This window comes from Psittacula echo (assembly GCF_963264785.1).
Source record: "Psittacula echo genome assembly, chromosome: Z".
NCBI lineage: Eukaryota > Metazoa > Chordata > Aves > Psittaciformes > Psittacidae > Psittacula > Psittacula echo.
In genome coordinates this window covers 83,354,098-83,373,833 of record NC_137742.1, presented here as the reverse complement: position 1 = coordinate 83,373,833, position 19,736 = coordinate 83,354,098, and the positions used below count along the sequence as shown (strand labels likewise).

The window sequence follows — 19,736 nt, the reverse complement described above, 5'->3', positions numbered from 1 at the left end:
TGAGTAAATTTCGCTTCCCCTGAAGCCTCCTGGAAGCCCCTCTCAGCCCTGTGGCTCTTCCACAGAAAAGAGAAGTGGCCACCCCACTCCTCACCCTCTTAGACCCACCACTGGATGTGCCACCAGAATAAACGACAGAAATCCCCTTGTCTAGGAGACTTCTTAGAATATGTCTGAAATTTGGGGAAAAGTGGTTAAAGTGGGTGGCACGCAGAAGTTAAATTACGGCGTGGCGAGAGCCAAAGGCATAGACACAGGGCAAGGTAGCACGAAGCAGGACGGAGGAAGAGCCCTCGCGCTGCCACCATGTTCGCTGCAAGGACAGTCCTGCTGCTTACCCTGCTCCTCACTTTCTCCCTGCACCACATCACAGGTAAGGCACCCCATGGGCCACTGCTGCAGGTTGGGTTCAGCATGTCCCCACTGGGTGGGTTCAGGGCAAGAAACCCTGGTGGGAAGCATAGATGGTGCTGCTGGCAGGAGGTGCACCTCCCTGGCCAGGGCAGGGTGCACATACTGGGGTGCAGGGAAGGATGGAGAGGGTGCTGGGTGGCCTCAGCAAAGCCGACCCTGTGGAGATGCTGCAGGAGCTTGGAGGAGCCTCTGACAGCCATTTCCCAGGTCTCAGCTGGATGAGCAAGTGCTTGGAGGTGGGGGAGCCTGTTGCAGTGGTTTGGAGACTCCCAAAATACCTTGCAAGTTGTGCCCCCAGCTTGGAAACCCCCAAAACCTCTTCTCCAGGCTGAGCACCCTAACCTCACCATACACTGCAGCAGTGTGGGCTGTGGTCTCACGTTCCCCTCCCCACTACTGTCCACGTTTCCCATTCCTGTGCTTGCTGCCACAAAGGGAAAATAATCCCTGCTGTGGGGTGCTGTGGAAGTTGCCAAGAAGCTCCACAGCCCCCATCATATATTCAATATCTTCCAGTGTAGTTGTCTCGTGATGCAATTAGGGCATTCACATTTCTCCTTTCCCTTGACAGGCCACACATTGCCCAGAGAATGCTGCAACAGGTATGCGCGGAAACCTGTCCAACATGTTAAGAGCTTCTACAAGACCCCCCAGGGATGCCGCCTGCCTGCAGTTGTGTGAGTACCCCCGGGGTTTACACTGCGGCACAGCTGAGAGCTAGAGCAGCTTCTCCCATCCCTACCAACAGCTTGGTCCCAGCTGGTAGCACAGACCTGGGCAGGGCTGCAGTAGGAAAACAGCTCTGTGGGGTGGGCAGAAGAGGAAAAAAATGGTTTTGGTGCTTTTTGCTAATGCCAGTGGTCTGGGAAGACTCACACATAGACCATCAGCCTGAGGAGGGCACAGGCTGCTGGAGATGGCTTCAAGACTCCATCCAGGATGGGGCTGCACATAGGGAGGGGAGAAGTCGTGCCTGGGAAAGGAACAGCTCACAGTTCATGTTTTTACTCTTTCCTCACTTTCTCAATGCAGGCTTGTGGCTGCCAGTGGTGACGAGGTCTGCACCAACCCCAAGAAGCCCTGGGTGAAGACAGCCATAGAAAAGCTTCAAAGGAAAAAATGAAATCCCCCTTCTGCTGTCCACCATCCGACTTGCCCATCCACTCCTGTCTCTGGAGGAAGCTGATGGTGCTTGTGGTGCTTCTCCAAAGGGTCCCATGGCAGTGGGCACCATCACTGCAGGTGGAGCCAGCCCAGACCACCCCAGGACCAGTGTAACAGTGGCCACCAAGTTGCTCCACTGTCACTGCCCTGCCAAGATGTACCCAGTTGAGCAAATATTTATAATAAATATATAAATATAATAATAAAGACTCATTGCCGCAAGTTGCTTTTTGAATTTTTCTGATTCTTTAGCCCAAGGACACATCTTGCAAGCCCAGGGCATGGTTTGACTGAAAGCCCCTTTTGCCATAGGCTCGTGTTTCTCCAGGCTTGGCACAAACTGTGCCTGATCACTGCATGCTGCTTTGGGAATGTCGTAGTGGGGCTAGGTCTTGACCCATGGGTGAGATTACCCTTACCCATACGTAAGCCTGTTTGTCCTTACAGCACGCTCTCTGTCCCCCAGGCATTGCAGGCACTCCAAAATTAGGTGGTTGGAGTGGAGGGTTTAAGGAGATCTAGATCCTTTATCAACTTCCAAATATGCTGGTGGCTGCTGCAAGGTGAGGCAGATGAAAACCAACGTCTGCAGTGCCCACAGGGTGAGGATGCAACCCCCTCAGTGGCAAGTGTCATGGACTGATCCTTAGCCTCATCAGTATTTCATGCTCACGACTAGAAAACAGGCAGGGCTGTTATTTTCTAGAGTATTGAACGTGGGCAGGGCACAGGAATAACCCATCCCACAGATCTTAAGCACCACGGGATGATGCAGTGGTGGAAAGGGAAGCCAAAGCAGAATCAGATTTTTGGGGACAAACATCTCGTGGATGGCACTTGGCTTTTTACAGACATAAAGCTCCCATGTTACACCTTGGGAGCATGTAACACCGATGGCTGTGATGGCCATGTTGTCTTCTGAAAGGAAAAATGGACCTGAACCATGTGTAATGCAAAGGTAGTAAGCTCATGGATAGAAAGCCCCAGCCTGTATTTCAGAGACTCTTTCACCGTTTCCCTTACTAAGCAGCCTTTCCCAATCATTCACATTGGAGGGTTGCGAAGATGATTTCCTCAATTTGTTTCGAACACTGCTGCAAATCAAAACCACACAGGCCCTCAACCAGAATATTACAAGTGGAGAACACAATGCTCAAGGAGAAAAAGCAATTCTTGCCATGGCATACTGCTAATCTGGAAGTTTTTGACCTACAAGGTGTTACAAGATGCTATTGCCAATGAGAGATGAAAATTTTGAGAGGCCCTGCGCATGGGGCTGACAAAGCACACGGCTCCACACTGGCTCTTGCACAGGGATGTGTATTTAATAAAAATAATTCTGTCAATATACAGCAGACTGTCAGTTTCTTTACCATAATTCCAGTATATTTTCATAGGCTTTTCCCAGTTAACACCCCCTCCCCTTTTTGAAGTTTTCATGCGAAGCATCAGATAACTTAATTCACAAATACTACGCTTAAACTGAACTAATGTGCACAATTTGTGTAATGTCCATTTAGGATGTACCAAAGAGGAGACTCCCCCTCTTGCCCCTGCAGGCGATGAGGGGATCTGCTCCATCACAGCCCAATGGTGGCCGCTCATCCAGGGCTGGTTGGAAACCTGCAAAGACCTCATGCCCCATGGCCCAGCTCAGCACTTCATACCTGAGTTTTGAGCAATCAGCAGAAGAGAATTTAACTGCATTGTGGGTAGGTCTTGGGGCTTGAACATGATGGTGCTGGCAGCCTCCTCCTGCCTGCCCCAGCTGGAGCTGTGAGGAACAGGCACAGGTAGGACCGAGAGTCAATCCCCATCAAAGGCATGTGCAGAGTCCTTGGTCCGAAAGTCACCACACATATATTTTGTAAAGTTTTCTTTACAATCCTGATTATCCCCAGAGTGGCTGCTTCTCCTTTCTCCACATTTGAGCCTGTGAGGAGCCCAGCCTGTAAAACCACCCTGTGCTCCCACCTGGAGGAAGAATGCAGCTGAAGCCCTCCCAGGCAAAGCAGTCAGACCACATGCCTGGATCCGAGTGGAGTGTTTGCCTAGCCAGAGGAAGATCAACAAGGAGCAGAGGTTTGCATGGTCCCCAGGAATGTTTCCGCAGCGATGTGAGTGTAAACCCCACACAGGATTTGTCTTCCTGCGAGCACAAGATAGTTAAGCCTCCCTCTTGGAAGAAAACCAGCTGGCAGGATGTGCTCCTCAAGCCTGGATGAACCCTTGGCTTGCCGAGCTCTGAGCACTGGTGTGGGATGCAGGGAGAGGAGCAGACACGCCACATTCACTCATCCATCCTCTGCCACTTCTTGTTGCAGGGCAGGATGGTGGAGAGCAGCTAGTGCTTCCTCTGGAGGAGGCCGCTGAGCTCTCAACCACTCCTCTTTCCTCCCCAGATCTGCTCTAACATACACACACACACACAACCTACCAACACGACCTCCAGCTCTCTGACCCACACAGCAGATGGGACATGACTCACAGACAGATTTTGCTTCTGGCTGGGAGCTGCTGGACTGAGCTGCACTCAGTTTTTCGAGGCCAGAAGGGTCCCAGCAGCACATAGCACATTGCCTGTCATGGCCCCTGAACCCTTGTGCAATAACATCTAGGGATGCACACGTACAGCTGGAGCCCCGCACCAGCTCTCCACAAGAGACCTACTCCGCTCTGGATGCACAACTCAGGCTGCTCTAACACTGGCAGGGTTTGAAGGAAGCTATTCCTTCGAGGTGGACCAGGACCACCTTCTGAATGAACATGTTCCTTCTCTCATGCTGACCAGCTCCATGGGACTGGTGTGATGGACCTCTCTGCCTGCTGCCCCACGGGGCAGTTGAACTCTGCACACTGCTTCTTCATGGAAAGCACTTCCCAAAACCAAACCACAACAGCATCACAGCAATCCAACAAGGTTTGCTTTGCTGGAGAAGGAGACAGGTCATCATCCCTGATTCCTAAGGAGGAAAATTATAAATTCAATACCCAGAGCTAGTTACATCAGCTCTGGCTGTTCCAGTTGTTCAAGGAAGCCTCAAGAACAACGCTATTTAAAGAATGTTAAAGATACCCTGATAAGAGTGAAAAATAAGGACACAGCTCAAGGACAGGTTGAGATATCACTGCAAAACCAGAAGGAACAAGCAAGCAAATGGCAAAATGCCTGGTATACACAGCCAAAAGGAACAATGTTCCAAAGGGGCCCATTCTCCACACCAGTCACAGCTGCATCTCCCAGTGTCCACATCGGCTGGGCAGCAGCACAGTCAGCACCACAAGGATGCTGGAAATACAAACAGAGGACTTGGGGGGTGTTGCTTGATGAGAAACTTAACATGAGCCAGCTTCAGTGGGTGCTCGCAGCCCAAAAAGCCAACTGCATCCTGGGCTGCATCAAAAGGAGCGTGACCAGCAGGTCGAAGGAGGTGATCCTGCCCCTCTAGTCTGCTCTCGTGAGACCTCACTTGGAGTATTGTGTGCAGTTCTGGTGTCCTCAGCATAAAAAGGACATGGAACTGTTGGCACAAGTTCAGAGGAGGGCCACGAGGATGACCAAGGGGCTGAAGCACTTCCTGTATGAAGACAGGCTGAGAAAGTTGGGGCTGCAGAAGAGAAGCTGCATAGAGACCTCATAGCAGCTTTCTGGTATCTGAAGGGGGCCTACAGGGATGCTGGGGAAGGACTCTTCATTAGGGACTGCAGTGACAGGACAAGGGGTAATGCATTAAAACAGGAGAAGTTTAGATTGGATATAAGGAGAAAGTTCTTTACTGTGAGTGTGGTGCGGCACTGGAATGGGTTGCCCAAGGAAGTTGTGAATGCTCCATCCCTGGCAGTGTTCCAGGCCAGGTTGGATGGAGTCTTGGGTGACATGGTTTAGCGCGAGATGTCCCCACCCATGGCAGGGCGGTGGAACTAGATGAACTTAAGGTTCTTTCTAACCCTAACTATTCTGTGATTCTATGACTCTGTAGGACTGGTAACCACACACCTTCCACTGTGTTCCACGGCAATGAGATGCAGTTTTGGTACACGTGGGGGGCTGCAAGGGAGGGAGAGCAGCCACTGGACAACCTCTCACAAACAGCTGGACATCACATACTTGGTGTTTACTTTGGAGGTCCCTCTCCATGCTGCTGGCCACACAGAAAGGCTCAATTCCTAACCAGCTCCAAAAGAACTGCAGAAGTGCTACAGCCAGCTGAGCTGCAGGCCAACGGGTCCCTGTACTGTGACAAAAAGGTATGGTCACACACAGATCTGCCATTCAGGCCACTGCAGCAGAAAGAAGCCCAGGAAGAGTAGCTGGAGTTGCCATGTCCATGCTCAACGAAGATGCTGCAGACATGAGCTGCAGCATTGACCCTGGTCTCAAAGTAGCTTCTGCAGCACAAAACACCACAGATACCACCTCTGGTATCACAGAGATGAGAGAACACTGGGATTGTACAAGGCAATGGAGCAAGAAAGGAGACCTAAGAGCAGCAAGAAGCTTTCACCGAACAAGCTGGCTCTGAGAGTACACCTAAAGTTGGATGGGAAAAAGACTGCTGCCCTGCCTGCTCACAGGAGAGCCTGACTGAGAGTTCACTCAACCCTGCAAGTCTTGTATCAGCTTTTGTTAAATACCTGCTAGGATAGGATCATGGAGCCACAAAAGCAGTCGTTCAGAACAAGATGGTTCTAAGAGAAACAAGAGGAACAAGATTTGGCTCCCTTGGTACAGGAGAAATGGCCCTGGAATGCACTCAGCAGAGGCCACTAAGATGGTCAGAACTCGAATACAAGGTATATGAGGTGGATACACCTCCCAGAAGCATTTTTCCCAGCTACTCCAATGCATCCACCTCCTGAATCAATCACCTCGAAGAATTCAAACCAAATCTCAGCTGACATGAACCATCAAGGGGCAGCCAGGGACATTCAAAGTCCAAAAGGCTTTGAAAAATAGTCTGGGAAAGCCAAGTCAGACATATTGTCTAGAAATCCACGGTAGACTGAAGCCTACACCTACACCTCACACACCACAAACACACTAACATATCCCCACATGGAGTCATGGTTGCGTTAGTCAGAATCTGAGCACAACAATGAGAAACCACTAGTGAAACCACAAGAACACTTGAAATAAAAAAAACCCAAACAAGTAACAGGTGACAGGTATATCACAGCAGAAAAGCCTTTGTATTCCTCAAAAACCAGAATCAGGACAGCAAGTACAAGAGCAGGCAAGAGAAGCTGGCAGCAGCGATGGGTGTTGGTTACAGCAGTGAGGCTGGTCAGGAACTGGGTCAAGCAGAAAAGGAAGAAGAACTCAAGCTGCCATTACTGCTTTGACTGCAAGAAGTGGAAAGCATCACTGCTCTTCCTGTAGATCTTTCTCTGTAGATCTTTCTCTGAAGCTCTTTCCCTGTAGATCGTCTACAGCGATCTGCTGCTATTATCAGTGCTGCACATCATCCGTGGCAGTGAGGGACACTGACAATTAGTCACCAGTAAGAGTGTGACCCCTCAACACTAACCCTGACACAAGAGCAAGATGGTTTCTACCACAGAGATGCTCTCCATGAGAAGCCAGAGAGACCATCTCATCACACCAGAATTTCTTGGCACCAGAATAACACTGTATCTAGGAGCATCTCTTGGGGGTTTTGTAGTGAAAAGAAAAACAATGCAAAATAAAATACTCTAGGATAGTCAGTACAGCTTTGCTGGGAGACTGAGGCATTAATATGACACATGACAGAGACCTGGCTTAAATAAACCACCAAAAGAAGGAACAAAAAAGCTCAGAAAGAGATAAAGATTGTGTTGTTACAAAGATGAGAGAGAGGCCTGACCGCAGCCAGACAGCAGCAAGCTGAATGGTGACCAACAACAGAGGAAGTCGCCAAATGTGAAAGGCAAAGCCAGGTACTACGGTATTTCCAGCCTAAGTACCCACAACCAGCCCCTTAGCAGGCCTTAAGCCTGGGTCTAAGAAATGGACAGCCTGAAGAAGAATCTCTCACCAGGACAAGTTCACATGCTGCCTTAGGTTCAGCACAGGCACACAAGGCCTTCAGAAAGGAGTTAAGTGTCTCTGCAGCTGCAGCCAGGAAAGGACTGCCGGTTGGGTAACAGCCCTCACTGGGACAACCAGCAGAGTTGAGAATCAGTAGTGGAGCTTCCAGCCACATGAGCTGTTCCCAGAAGCCCCAAATTAAGTTTAATTCTGCATGGTGCAGTTCTCTGCTCCTGTGTGTCTAGAAGAAAAGCTGTAGTACACAAAACTCCTCCCTCTGCTTTTTTCAGCTGAGTTGATCTAATAAAAATCTCTCCTCCATCTCTAAACCTCATATTGCTTGTTTTCTTAGGCCATCATTGCTCAAGCACTGCCTTTACACATCATATACCTTCACTAAAAAGTATTCCTTATGCAGTAAATACGTGTTCCCAACCACCTCCAACACCATCTGCACATTCACTGCCACAGTTGTCTTCTGCCGTGTAGGGGACACCTGATCCCTGCTCTACCTTGGTTTCAGACCTCATGTTCCAGCTGCAAACCAAGCCTGCAAAACCAGAAAATCCTTAACGCTCTGCACAGAGGTCACATAGCGTCATCCCTTCTTCAGCAGCACACAAGCTCTCTGGCTGTGAAGCCCTGGCACTGGCTAACCTCCATTTTCAGGGCAAACTTCAACACAACCTCTTCATTTTTCATTGACTTTTCAAAAAAAGAAAATGCATAAACAGCAGTAAAATACATGTTGGGTTTCAGCACCAATGGGCCCTCCTCAGAGCTACTGACCTAAAACTCATCTGGTGCAGAACTACACTTCCTCCTGTGCAGCCAGACTGAACCTGAAGTCTCTCAAGGCTATTACCAGTGGATGCAAAGCACGTGGTCCTGCTACACAGCCTCACCACTTAAAAGTACATGCTCAGAAACACTTACAGGCAGATGATTTGAATGGCAGAAGCTCAGTAGCACTCAAGTCCCTGGGCTTGACACATACTGCAGAGGGACACATCAAGCCACCTTACTTGGAGGTTACTCACACACAGATCCTTGCTCTGGTCTGAAACTAGAATAATTTTCTTAGCACTCCATAAAGAAATGTTGCTGCTTCCTTCTAAATGGCTCAGACCTTACAAAGTTGGTACTGATCTAAACCACAGCCTGATCTCAGCATGTGCCACCTGCAAGGGTGAGCACAGGTCAGCTTACTGTTCCCAAGATACTTCCAAATTTAAAAGTACTCATTTAGATCAGTGTTACCTGGGGAGAAGCAGTAAGTACTATTATTACTGAATTTTAGTGACAGAGCTGCCCTACATGGAGAAAAACGGGGGGACGTGATTTAACACCAAAACTGACAGCCCACTGGCAGCATCCAAGGATGTTTCCTGGAAGCCAACAACCTGCTTCTACCAACACAACAGTAGATAACTTAATATTCAACAATCTTGTCCTTCTTATTGCTGTGAGAGCTTGATTTACCCATTTCTCAGGGCTGTAAGATGCTGCTACAGTTCAGCCACTAACAGAGGCAATGTCAAGTCTTCTAATTTTTCCCCTCACAAAGACAAGGATTTGAGAGCCTTGTGCTCTTAAGAGAGGCATGCACTGCAAAGGATCAAGCCCCTCCACTTTTCATTATTAGTCCACAACAGGATGTACCTCACTAGATCTCCTGAAGGGTTGTATGATGTGTATGGCTGGGACTGAGTCTGTGGGCAATAAATACATCAATGACTTTGCGGAGGTGTAAGAGACCTTTTTAATAAACAGGATTCAAGCAAAATAAAAAATTCCCTCTGAGCTGCCACTGTGAGAAGAGTTCAGATAACTAGCACACAAGATGATGCTGTATGTGCACAATGGGGGAAGAAGGGAAGAAAAGAACAAGCTGTCAGCAACTTGATGAGCTTCCTCAGTAAACCAGCAGACACCAGTTCAGCAAAACTCTCCAGATAAAATATTGGTGGATCCATGAGAAACAGCTCAAATCAAAAGAGAAATCCCTACATTGGAAGGTGCTGCATTAGAAAAACCAGCAAAATTTTGAGTGCCGCTAGAGCCACAGCAATGGCACAGAGATAGGTAAGATCTCCCAGCCGTTCCTGGGGTTGGGAATAGCCACACAGTGAGGGACTCACTCAACCAGTTCACAGGCAGTGTGTGTGTGTGCTAGAGGGGTGTTGGTGGCAGGGAGGTCAGGCTATTGAACGAGGTGGTGGTGTAGAGTGGCAGCAACGGAAGGTGAAGGGCAGCACTCAACGATGTCAACTCCATCTTGCTCTGGTGGCTAGTGCAAATAGTCGTCTACTCTGGCAAAGGAGCAGGAGCCCAAGCCCACGTGAGCCATAAGCCGCAAACATTCCGAGGCTTGGCCCAGGGCAAGCATCAGTGGGGGCTGCTTTGGCACGTTCTGAGATTCTGTGGGGCAAAAAACAGAAATCTGTTTAGAAGAGGTGTCCGGATGCATGTGCTCGGTCCCGCTCAGTCCCACCTGGGCATCAAGCCCAGCACCCCTGGCAGAAAGTGCTGGCTCTGGAAGGAAGCTACTCCTGAGCACCAGTGGCTCTGCACGACTGCTCCTCTGCACACCCCACCACCCATGTCATGTCCCACATGGAGCCACAGCTCACCACAGCCTTTGAGAAAGTGCCACTGTGGTGGCCAGGGCAAGAAAAAGGCAATGGAGCTCCTGCTGCAAAACCCCCAAAACATGAGAAATCAAAGTGTGGAAGAATAAGGAAAAGCAGGAGAAACTGGGACCAAATGAGAGGCAACCTCTCCATCTCTCCCACTTACGCAAGTCTACACAGCAGTCCAAGCACTAGACAAACTCACTCACTGGTCACTGCTTCTTTCCAACATCATGTTTGCTATGTATGCAAGAAGGAATCCTCAGCTGACCTATAGACAAGGTGCCTTCCGAGGGCTAGATCATTACCACAGCCTCGATTCTGACACTGGGCTGCAGGCAGCCAGGCCCTTTGGGCTATAAGAAGCACAGCACATGATGGAAACACACAAAGGCAATGCCTGAAAGGAATACAAACTCTGCCCACATTTAACTGTGCACGTTCAGCATGAGCTCAAAGGTAAGTGGAATTACAGCTCCCCTCTGCTTTACATCCAGCACTTTGGAAACCTGCTTCACTTATAAGATAACTGCAACACAGCAACTGCATTCCCTGCCAGAAAGTAGGATGATGGTAGGACAAGCCTCTGTCAACCCAAACAGCACAGAAAAGAGCTCTGGTAATGCCAGCAAAATGATGCAGGTGAGTTCAGAGCAAGAGGGAGAGGCAGGAAATGTATCAAAAAGATCTTGGCTTCTTTAATAAGCAGGGGAGGAAAATCCTAAGGAACACCCTTGGAAGCAGCATTGAGGAAGACCCAAGGAAGGGAGTGAAAAGAAGATTACATCAGGATTCATTCTCTGTAGGCTTTCCTTTCTGCATCACTGCCCTGTCAGTCCTGAGCAACAGGAAGAGAGGCAAAAGATAAGTAAAAGTATTTCTGAGCTTTTCCTGACACTCACAGGCTTGCCTGACACAGGACAGCCCTTGAGAGGTATGTCCAGTGGGTCACACTCACATAAGAACCAGGCCTTACCCAATATAGCACTATTTAGAGCAGCACACACGGGTTCCCTCTGGATCGGGTCCAGCTGTTGGCCAACAGGGCAGTTCCAAGGATCTGAGTAAGCTAACAAGCTAAATGCATCCTGTGTGAGAGAACAGAAAGGCACAGTAAGGTCATGCATGGCTGCAAAGACACAGGAAAACCAGGTCCATCAGCTGGGGCACCTCCTGCCATCACCAGGGTGATAGGTGCCTACCTCCTGAAAAGAAAGGACCCTTTTCTTCTTGGCAGCAAGGGACCACACTGGGCTGTTGAGATAGTGGATTAAAAAGGGTGCCCCCTCCACATAGCAGGGGAGAAGGCAGGTAGTCACCTGGAGAGAAGAGCATGCATGTAGTTGCTCCAGGAAGGCACGTGGGAACTGTGTTTCTTCTGTCCTGTCCTGAGAATTTGGTCTAGATCATCTGCGCTCACCAAGCTTTCATCTCTGATCCCCATGCAGGCCCCCTCTTCCTCACCAAGAGCGAAAGTGGGGGATACCCACAGCTTTGCAAAGGAGCCCACAATCCCAGTGCTGGCCCACAGAACTGCTGCGAGGCAGCATGAGGCACAGGCTTACCTGAAGCATCTTTTTGTGCACTGTGTTCTTTCCGTATTCCCTGCAAAGCTGCTCACTCAGAATCTGCAGCTCACGTCCAAACTGGATCATTCGTTCTGTAGCAGCATGGTTCCCTCCACACAGCTGCCTCTGGGGGCAGCTGTCTTCTAGAAAAAAAAGCAGAGAAGTAACAATTGTCCTTCATTCCCCACCACTGCCTACTCTGTGACATGACACCCATAAACTCCTTCCCCTTCTGGAGCAGGTAGCTGCTCTCCACTCCAAGTTTATCCCACTCGAAGCTTTCTGTGATTCCTGAACTGCAAGAGCCAGTAGTATTTTTTCATAGCACTTTTTAGGTACTGGGAAAACTTAAGCTCAGTTTGTTTAATGCCTGAGGATTAGCTACATATCAAGTCTTCTGATAAAATCATGGGAGCTTGCAGCTCCAGCTATATTTCCTCTTCGTGTGTGTAGTATAGCACACACAACATGGAAACTCCTGGACTCCAAAAACTTTAAGTCACCAATGCTAACACCACCTACTTCCCAGAACAGGTTGCCCACAAGACCCATTCTAACTGGAGGAATTCTTAGTTTCATCCTCTCCCTCCCACCCCAAAGTTCAAAGTTGAACTTTGTGACTGGGCATCAGCCACCTTTCCACAGCTCAGTTCAGTTCCTCAGCTGGCAGAAGCGCCAGGGCTGCTTTAAGCTGGTTTAATGACCAGTGCTGAACAACCCTTTGACTCCTACTGCTTTCCCTGCTCCACATCACCAGCACTGGCAAGAGACTATGAAAAACCAGACCTAGTTTAGTTCCGGGACAGATTCATCTTCCTTGTGAAACAGGCATCTTGAGAACTTCATTCACTGGGGTGGGTATGTGGTTTTTGCCCCCAATCCAATTACAATTCAACTCTCAATACCAACTCTTTCTATTTCTCTTTACCCTTCCTGCCTCTGAGGCCCTACCCATGCTGGATTCATCTGTTTGCAGGATCTCTTCATGTTTGTAGGTGCCATTCATTATCCTGGTAGATGAATTTTCCAGGACTCCATTGGGGTAATGCTCAGCCTCCATTTCCATCTCACTGTCACTGAGGTGAAAGACACAAAGAAAAGTTAGAGGTGAGTCCACGCACACCTCATAAAGTTCAACAAGGGCAAGGGCAAGTTCCTGCATTTGGGTCAGAGCAATCCCAAACACAAATACAGGCTGGATGGAGCAGCTCTGAGAAGTACTTGGAGGTGTTGGGTGACGAGAAGCTCCCCATGATCCAGCTTCAGTGTGCACTTGAGCCCAGATTCCCCCTCATGTGCTGGGCTGCATCCCCAGAGCATGAGCAGCAGATCAAGGGAGGGGATTCTGCCCCTCTACTGTGCTCTGGGGAGAACCCCTCTGCAGTCCTGTGCCCAGCTCTGAGGCAACACCACAAAAGGGATGTGAAGCTGTTGGAGTGAGTCCAGAGGAGGCCATGGAGATGCTGTGAGGGCTGGAGCAGCTCTGCTCTGGAGACAGGCTGAGAGAGCTGGGCTGGTTCAGCCTGGAGAAGAGAAGGCTCCTTAAGGGGAGACCTTAGAGCAGCTCCAGTGCCTGAAGGGGCTGCCAAGATACCTGGAGCTTTTGACAAGGACCTGTAGGGACAGGACAAAGTGGAATGGCTTTAACCTGACAGAGGGAGATTGAGATGAGATCTTAGGAGGAAGTTCTTCCCTGTGAGGGCGGTGAGGGCCTGTCACAGGTTGCCCAGAGAAGCTGTGGCTGCCCCATCCCTGGCAGTGTTCAAGGCCAGGTTGGACGGGGCTTGGAGCAACCTGGTCTAATGGAAGGTGCCCCTGCCTGTGGAAGGAGTGGGAAGTGGATGAGCTTTAAGGTCCCTTCCCACATAAACCAGTCTGATTCTATGAGCCTTCAAGCCTAAGCCAGAGCAGGGGAACCGGAACAGGCTTGTTTCTGCTGGGAATAGTAGTGATCTTGTAAATAATTCTGCTGCTCAAAAGAGCAGGACAGATGACTTTCTGGCTGCTCCTGAAGCCTACACCTACACTCCACACACCACAAACACACTTACACATCCCCACAAAGTAGACTCAGAAAGAGCCCTCTCCACCATCTCACCCTTCTCAGGCATCTACAAAGAAAAAAAATACCTGGTTTCTTGATTACTCGTGCTACTGTGCTGCTGAGATTTGGTAGAATCTGTAGAATTGGACTCGGAGTAGTTCACAGATGAGGGGGAGGAGGAAGAGGAAGACGAAGATGATGAACTCAGTGTTGGGTATTTACTGTGACTTTGTTTGCTTTTCATGGACACAACTCCATTGCTACAGGTTGGACTATCTGCTCCTGTAAGTCAAGAGGAAGGAAAAATGAGACCAGAATGACAATATCACTATACTGTGAAGCCAGCAATTTATCAAGAGAGCAGACCCCAAAGGAAGAAAGCAAAATAAGACTTTAGAGCTTCAATTATGGTTCGTTGTTCTTAAATTCAGTGGGGCTTAGAGAAAACACAGATGTATACTGAAGGAATCCCATTGCTCACCAGCAACATCTGAGCTGAAAGAAGTTCTAAAAACAGGCTGTAAATAAAAGATGAGCAGAAACAGCTCACACAAGTATAGAAATTATTTTTGAAATATGAAGCATGGATGGTTTGTAAAGAAGTTTAGAAACCCTCTTCTCACAAACCCAAGTATTTCTCATAAATCCTCTACCCAGAAAAACTAAGAAAACACAGGTTAAAACTGGGCAACAAGGAGAACTCGGGGCAGTAACAACTTGCTAGGCTTTCCACAACCTGTCTTACATTAGGGGTATATTTGTTTCACACAACACTCAGCAAGTAAGAACAATCCTCTTAAAAATCACAAGCATCAGGAGAACAGACATCACTGAAAGGAGAGTCAGGCTTGAAATCGAAACTGCTCCTCCCCCGCAACAGGTGTCTAACAAGCTGTGGAACTCACTGACACAAGGAAAAAACCCTTAGTCATTACCGCAAGTTTTATACGGATTCAGATAGGACTGGCTAACCTTACAGGGGCTATTTAATACCAACTGCGAATCACTAGGGTCTCAAATAAAAATTTGGAAAAACCTCATTATGGTTTTCTGCCTTCGTATATTCTTCCCTAGGCAAACCACTACTGACCACAGGATCTTGGCTAGATGATGGAACCTGGCATGGCTGTTCTTCCAGAAATGGTGATATATCCAAATTAATCAGCTGATCACACAGTTATAGCTAGGGAATTTATTTCTGTTTTTATCATGACAAAACAGAGATTCAAACAAGGAGCAATTTTGTGCATTTTAATGACAAAGACGCAGCAGACTGTGCACAACAGTTCTGCTTAACCTTTGAAAATATGCACTGATGAAATGATCACTATTTTCAAAGCACAAGGTCTGACAGGGAGAAGAATTGTGAAGGTGATGTCTCATGGATGGAGACACATACATATGAGTGCTGCCTTGTGCTGCAGATGTAGGCATTTTCTGGCTCAAAACAGGTATTACCAAGAGCTTTCATGAACTGATGGGATGATTCTGACTACCTAGTCAGAGAAACATACCCAGGGTTCCTCACAACACAATATAGGAAAACAAAGATACTGGCTTAGGAAGGTGAGCGACAGCTTGGAGGCATTCAAGTACTTGTCTTCCTTTCCCTTCAGTGTTTGCCTATGCACAGCAGTGGGAATACTGAAACAAAATACACTTATATGGCTGTGAGCAGCTCAAGGCTCAGTGAAGCAGCTCTGAGTGTTTTCAGGGGCTCTGCAAGTCATACTCCCTGGTCCACTCCATCTTCAAAGCCTCAGTCAATAATTACCTAGGGAACATATCTTGGGTGTCCTGGTTTATCTTGTTCTTTCCACTTCAAATCCTGAAGTTTAATTTCCCTAACTGCAAAGAGTTGATGCTCCAGAGATGGGCTTTAAAGGAATAGAATTGTTCCCTTCTCACATGCTTAGAGCTTTCAAAGCAAAGTCCATGGGGCAGGGAGATCCTCTCATGCAAGGCAACCCTTTTAACCTTTCACTCAGTTGGCCAGAACTGAGCAGTATCTTCTGCTCAGTTCTTACTGAAAAGCAATTCTTTTGGAAACTCCAAGATCCAGGAGCAGGCCTTGTTTTCAGACCTCCTCGTACACCTCTGTCAGTGGGACACTGAGTCACTAGTGGCTGCACAAGAAGGCCACCTTCAAAAGCTTCTTTACTGTGAAAAAAAACCCTGCTGTGCAGACAGTTGCCAGGGGAAAATAACTAATGCAAAACTAATTCTGCAACTGTGTAGAGACACCTGTGATCACATATGTCCTCTCAGCTGGTTATCAGAAAGGAAATGAGCATTCATTGAATAATATACAGAAAATAGCAGGTAAGGTGGACACATAACCATGTCCACCTTTGACACTTGCTTTTCTCACTACGAGACACAGAGAACACACTTACCAGTACTATGAACGTGTGAGTTGTTTGATCCATGTCTAGGACTTAAGCAGGGGGATCCAGGGTAACTGTCCTGGGATCTGGGGCTGCGGGCACTGAAACAACGGACTTCACTGTCTGTCCCGTTCACCATCTCCACAAACTGCCGACACCTGGTTTCACAGGAGGGAAGAAGGAGAAGGAGCTGTGTGAAAAGCCAGAATGTTCTGCACCAAGGCTTCCTCAGTTACCAAGTGGAGAACTTCTGGAAACTGCATACAAGTTAAACTTCTTGGCTTTCAAAAAGACATTTCAAACTCCTGGTACCCATGTATTGCAAGTGCTCTGATAATGCTATAGGAGGAAGGAGTTCAGAAACTTCAACTTCGAAGTTAATGAACGTTGAAACATTCCCAAAAAGCAAGCTTATTTCCATTGTAGTAAGAATAAACTGCTCCTTTACAGCATGCTTTCACCTCCACCACCTCTGCAGGTACTCCAAAATTCTATTGTGGGTTGTATTTTTTTCAGATAAAAGATACTAAATCTGCCAAACATCATAGTTCCCCCACTATCCCATCAGCCTGGAAATACTGGCGGCCAATGGAAAACAGAGAAGTAAGGGTAAAAAAATGCAATACTCCCAGAGATAGTGAGGACAACTCCTCATTTAGCTTTACTGGGAATTGTCCTTATATGTCTCAGAAGGCTAGGGAGAGCCACTCTGTACAGCTGGAAGAACTGGGACACATGATCTCTTTTTCCCTCTAAACTTCCCCAGACAGCCTTTTCTGTATCTCTGCCCCTCTAGGAAACCTTCACAGTGACTGCCACATGCTCCAGTGTTGCAAGATCTCCACAAGACAAGTAAATACCACCTGTGAAGGAGCAGAAACTCCTTCACAGAGCTAAAATTTCACCTACCTCTGCCTCACGAGGCAAAGCCATACCAGGTCTGAGCAGCAACAACAGGGCTAGGTCCACATTGCTAAAAGCAGTGTTGCAAAGGGCTGAACCTCCATCCTCTCCCACCTGCTCCCAAAGGGATCTCAAACAATTTGAATTCAGACCAAGGAGTGCAGCCAGACTGGATGGCTGGACAGCCTCTTTCTTCTGTCCTTCATCTATGCATTTCAGCATTAGGGAGTATAAAGCTATTCATACTTACTTTAACATGAAGAGCAGGTTGGGGTTATGTTCTAGGAGGCCAGGATAGAGCTGCTGGGTGGCTTCTATAGCCTCTCCCACTCTGCCTGCTAACACTAGCTTCTGTATTCCTGAAAGCAAAAGGAGACCCATTGACACACAGGACTGGCCAACAAGAATGGCCAGAAGAATTGTCTCACATATGCCACATGGCTCCCCACTACCACTTTGCATAAAGTCTAGGGAAAACTGGGGACCACATCTTGTTTATTATGGAGCAGGGTGAGAAAAAGACTGTGAAAATGAGGAAGGCTCTGTTAGTAGCTCAGAAACACCAAGAGTAGAAGGATCTGCAGGAGAAGTAGACATGTGCTGGGGTGGCGTGCTCTGGGACTTTTGTCCTTCAGCCCCAGAGCTATGTAGCCATGGAAAAGAAAGCAGGACATGACAATTTCAGAGGTCATCACTAAGCACATAGAAAAGAAGGTCATCAGGAGTAGTCAGCATGGATTCACCAAGGCTAAGTCTTGCTTGACCAACCTCATAGCCTTCTGTGATGATGTGGCAGGATGGCTTGATGAAGGGAGAGCAGTGGATGTTATCTACGTCAACTTCAGCAAGGCTTTTAACACTGTTTCACATAACATCCTGGTGGTAAGCTTAGGAAATATGGGTTAGATGAACGGACAGTGAGGTGTATCAAAAACTGGCTGAACGGCAGAGCTCAGAGGGTCGTGATCAGTGGAGTAGAATCCAGTTGAAGGTCTGTAGTCAGTGGTGTTCCCCAGGGATCAATACTGGGTCCAGTCTTATTCAACTTGTTTATCAATGACCTGGCTCAAGGGCTAGAGTGCTGCCTCAGCAAGTTTGCTGATGATACGAAGCTAGGGGCAGTGGCTGACAAACCTGAAGTCCACGCTGCCATTCAGTGGGACCTTGATAGGCTGGAGAGAAACCTAATGAGGTTCAACAAGGGCAAGTGCAGGGTCCTGCACCTGGGTAGAAAGAACTCCAAATACCAGCATAGGCTGAGGCCTGACCTACTAGACAGCAGTTCAGCTGACAAGGACCTGGGAGTGTTGGTAGATGGTAAGTTGATTATGAGCTGGCAGTGTGCTCTTGAGCCAGGAGGGACAGAAGTACACTGGGGGGCACTGGGAGGAGTGTGGCTAGAAGTCAAGGGAGGTGATCTTCCTCTGCTCTGCTCTGGAGAGGCCAAATCTGGAGAACTGTGTCCAGTACTGGGCTCCTCAGTACAAGAAAGATAAGAAGCTACTGGAGAGGGTCCAGGGGAGGGTCACAAGGATGATCAGGGGTCTGGAGCATCTCTCTCATGAAGAGAGATTGCAGCAGCTGGGCCTGTTTACTCTAGAGAAGAGGAGACTGAGAGGGGATCATTAATTATATCATCATCATCATCCATGCAAATCAATACCTCAAAGGTGGGTGCCAGGAGGATGGTGCCAGACTCTTTTCAGTGGTGCCCACCAAGAGGACAAGAAGCATAAACCGATATAGAATTTTCACCTCAACATGAGGAATAATGACTTCCTTTGAGGGTGGCAGAGCCCTGGAACAGGCTGCCCAGGGGGGTTGTGGAGTCTCCCTCTCTGGAGACATTCAAAACCCTCCTGGTTCCTGTGTGACCTGCTCTAGGTGGCACTGCCTTGGCAGAGGGTTGGACTGGATGATCTGCAGAGGTCCCTTTCAATCCTAATGATTCTGTGATTCTGTGAAGACCCCAGGTAACACCCATGCTACATCCTCTGGCTGGTTCACACTTGGAAGTGTTTGTATGGCTGAGCATCAGACCAGCAGAGTATTCTTACAGGGCCTGTGGGCTTAAGCCACAGTTGTTTCCCCCATATCCCTACCTCTAAGTAGAAGTAGTTATACCAACAAAACTGGGTTCCTGCAAGTCCCACTTCAAAGCCCTGAAATAACACCTGAGCTTGGCCTGCAATAAGGATGTGGCATCCGTAAGCCAGCTCCAAGAATCAGCTACAGACTAAACTAGAAACAGCTCAACAAGTTGTATGTTTCTAGGAGGTGCAAAGATACAAGGCAGAAGTGATCTATGATCCTGGGTGTTCATGGCTGGCATATATTCCTTCAGTGCGTCAGAAGACACAAGTGCAAGACTTAACTTGAGATCCCACCTCTGAACACTCAGCAAAGCTGCTGGTCTACAGAGGTTCACATTTTGTTTTTTTCTTAATGTCCTTAAAACTACAAATTAATAGCACTTCCTTCTCTGTTTTTCCAGGACTCCTTACAAACAACAGAGAGAAGGTTTTGGATCACCTGTGAGGTGCTCTAATGACAGCAAGCCATGACTTTTGTAAGTCATGAACAGCTGAAAGCCCAGCCTGGAAATCCATATTA

The 19,736-nt window shown here is 48.2% G+C and overlaps 1 protein-coding gene across 10 annotated transcripts in view; it reads right to left on the bottom strand.

Moving 5' to 3' along the window:
- Positions 1-2,303: 2,303 nt before the first annotated feature.
- RANBP10 (RAN binding protein 10) overlaps positions 2,304-19,736 on the bottom strand; it is a 75,199-nt gene continuing 57,766 nt past the window's right edge. For 9 of the 10 annotated variants that reach the window (XM_080636575.1, XM_080636576.1, XM_080636582.1 and 6 more), the window contains 7 exons: positions 17,374-17,482; positions 16,230-16,378; positions 13,920-14,115; positions 12,741-12,865; positions 11,787-11,932; positions 11,198-11,309; positions 2,372-10,009 (listed from right to left, as the gene is read on the bottom strand). In XM_080636575.1, coding sequence (XP_080492701.1) covers positions 9,879-10,009; positions 11,198-11,309; positions 11,787-11,932; positions 12,741-12,865; positions 13,920-14,115; positions 16,230-16,378; positions 17,374-17,482 — 968 coding nt within the window. In that variant the 3' untranslated portion in view covers positions 2,372-9,878. Of the gene's footprint in view, positions 10,010-11,197; positions 11,310-11,786; positions 11,933-12,740; positions 12,866-13,919; positions 14,116-16,229; positions 16,379-17,373; positions 17,483-19,736 lie in introns of all 10 variants that reach the window. The other variant, XM_080636577.1, reaches the window with a different exon arrangement.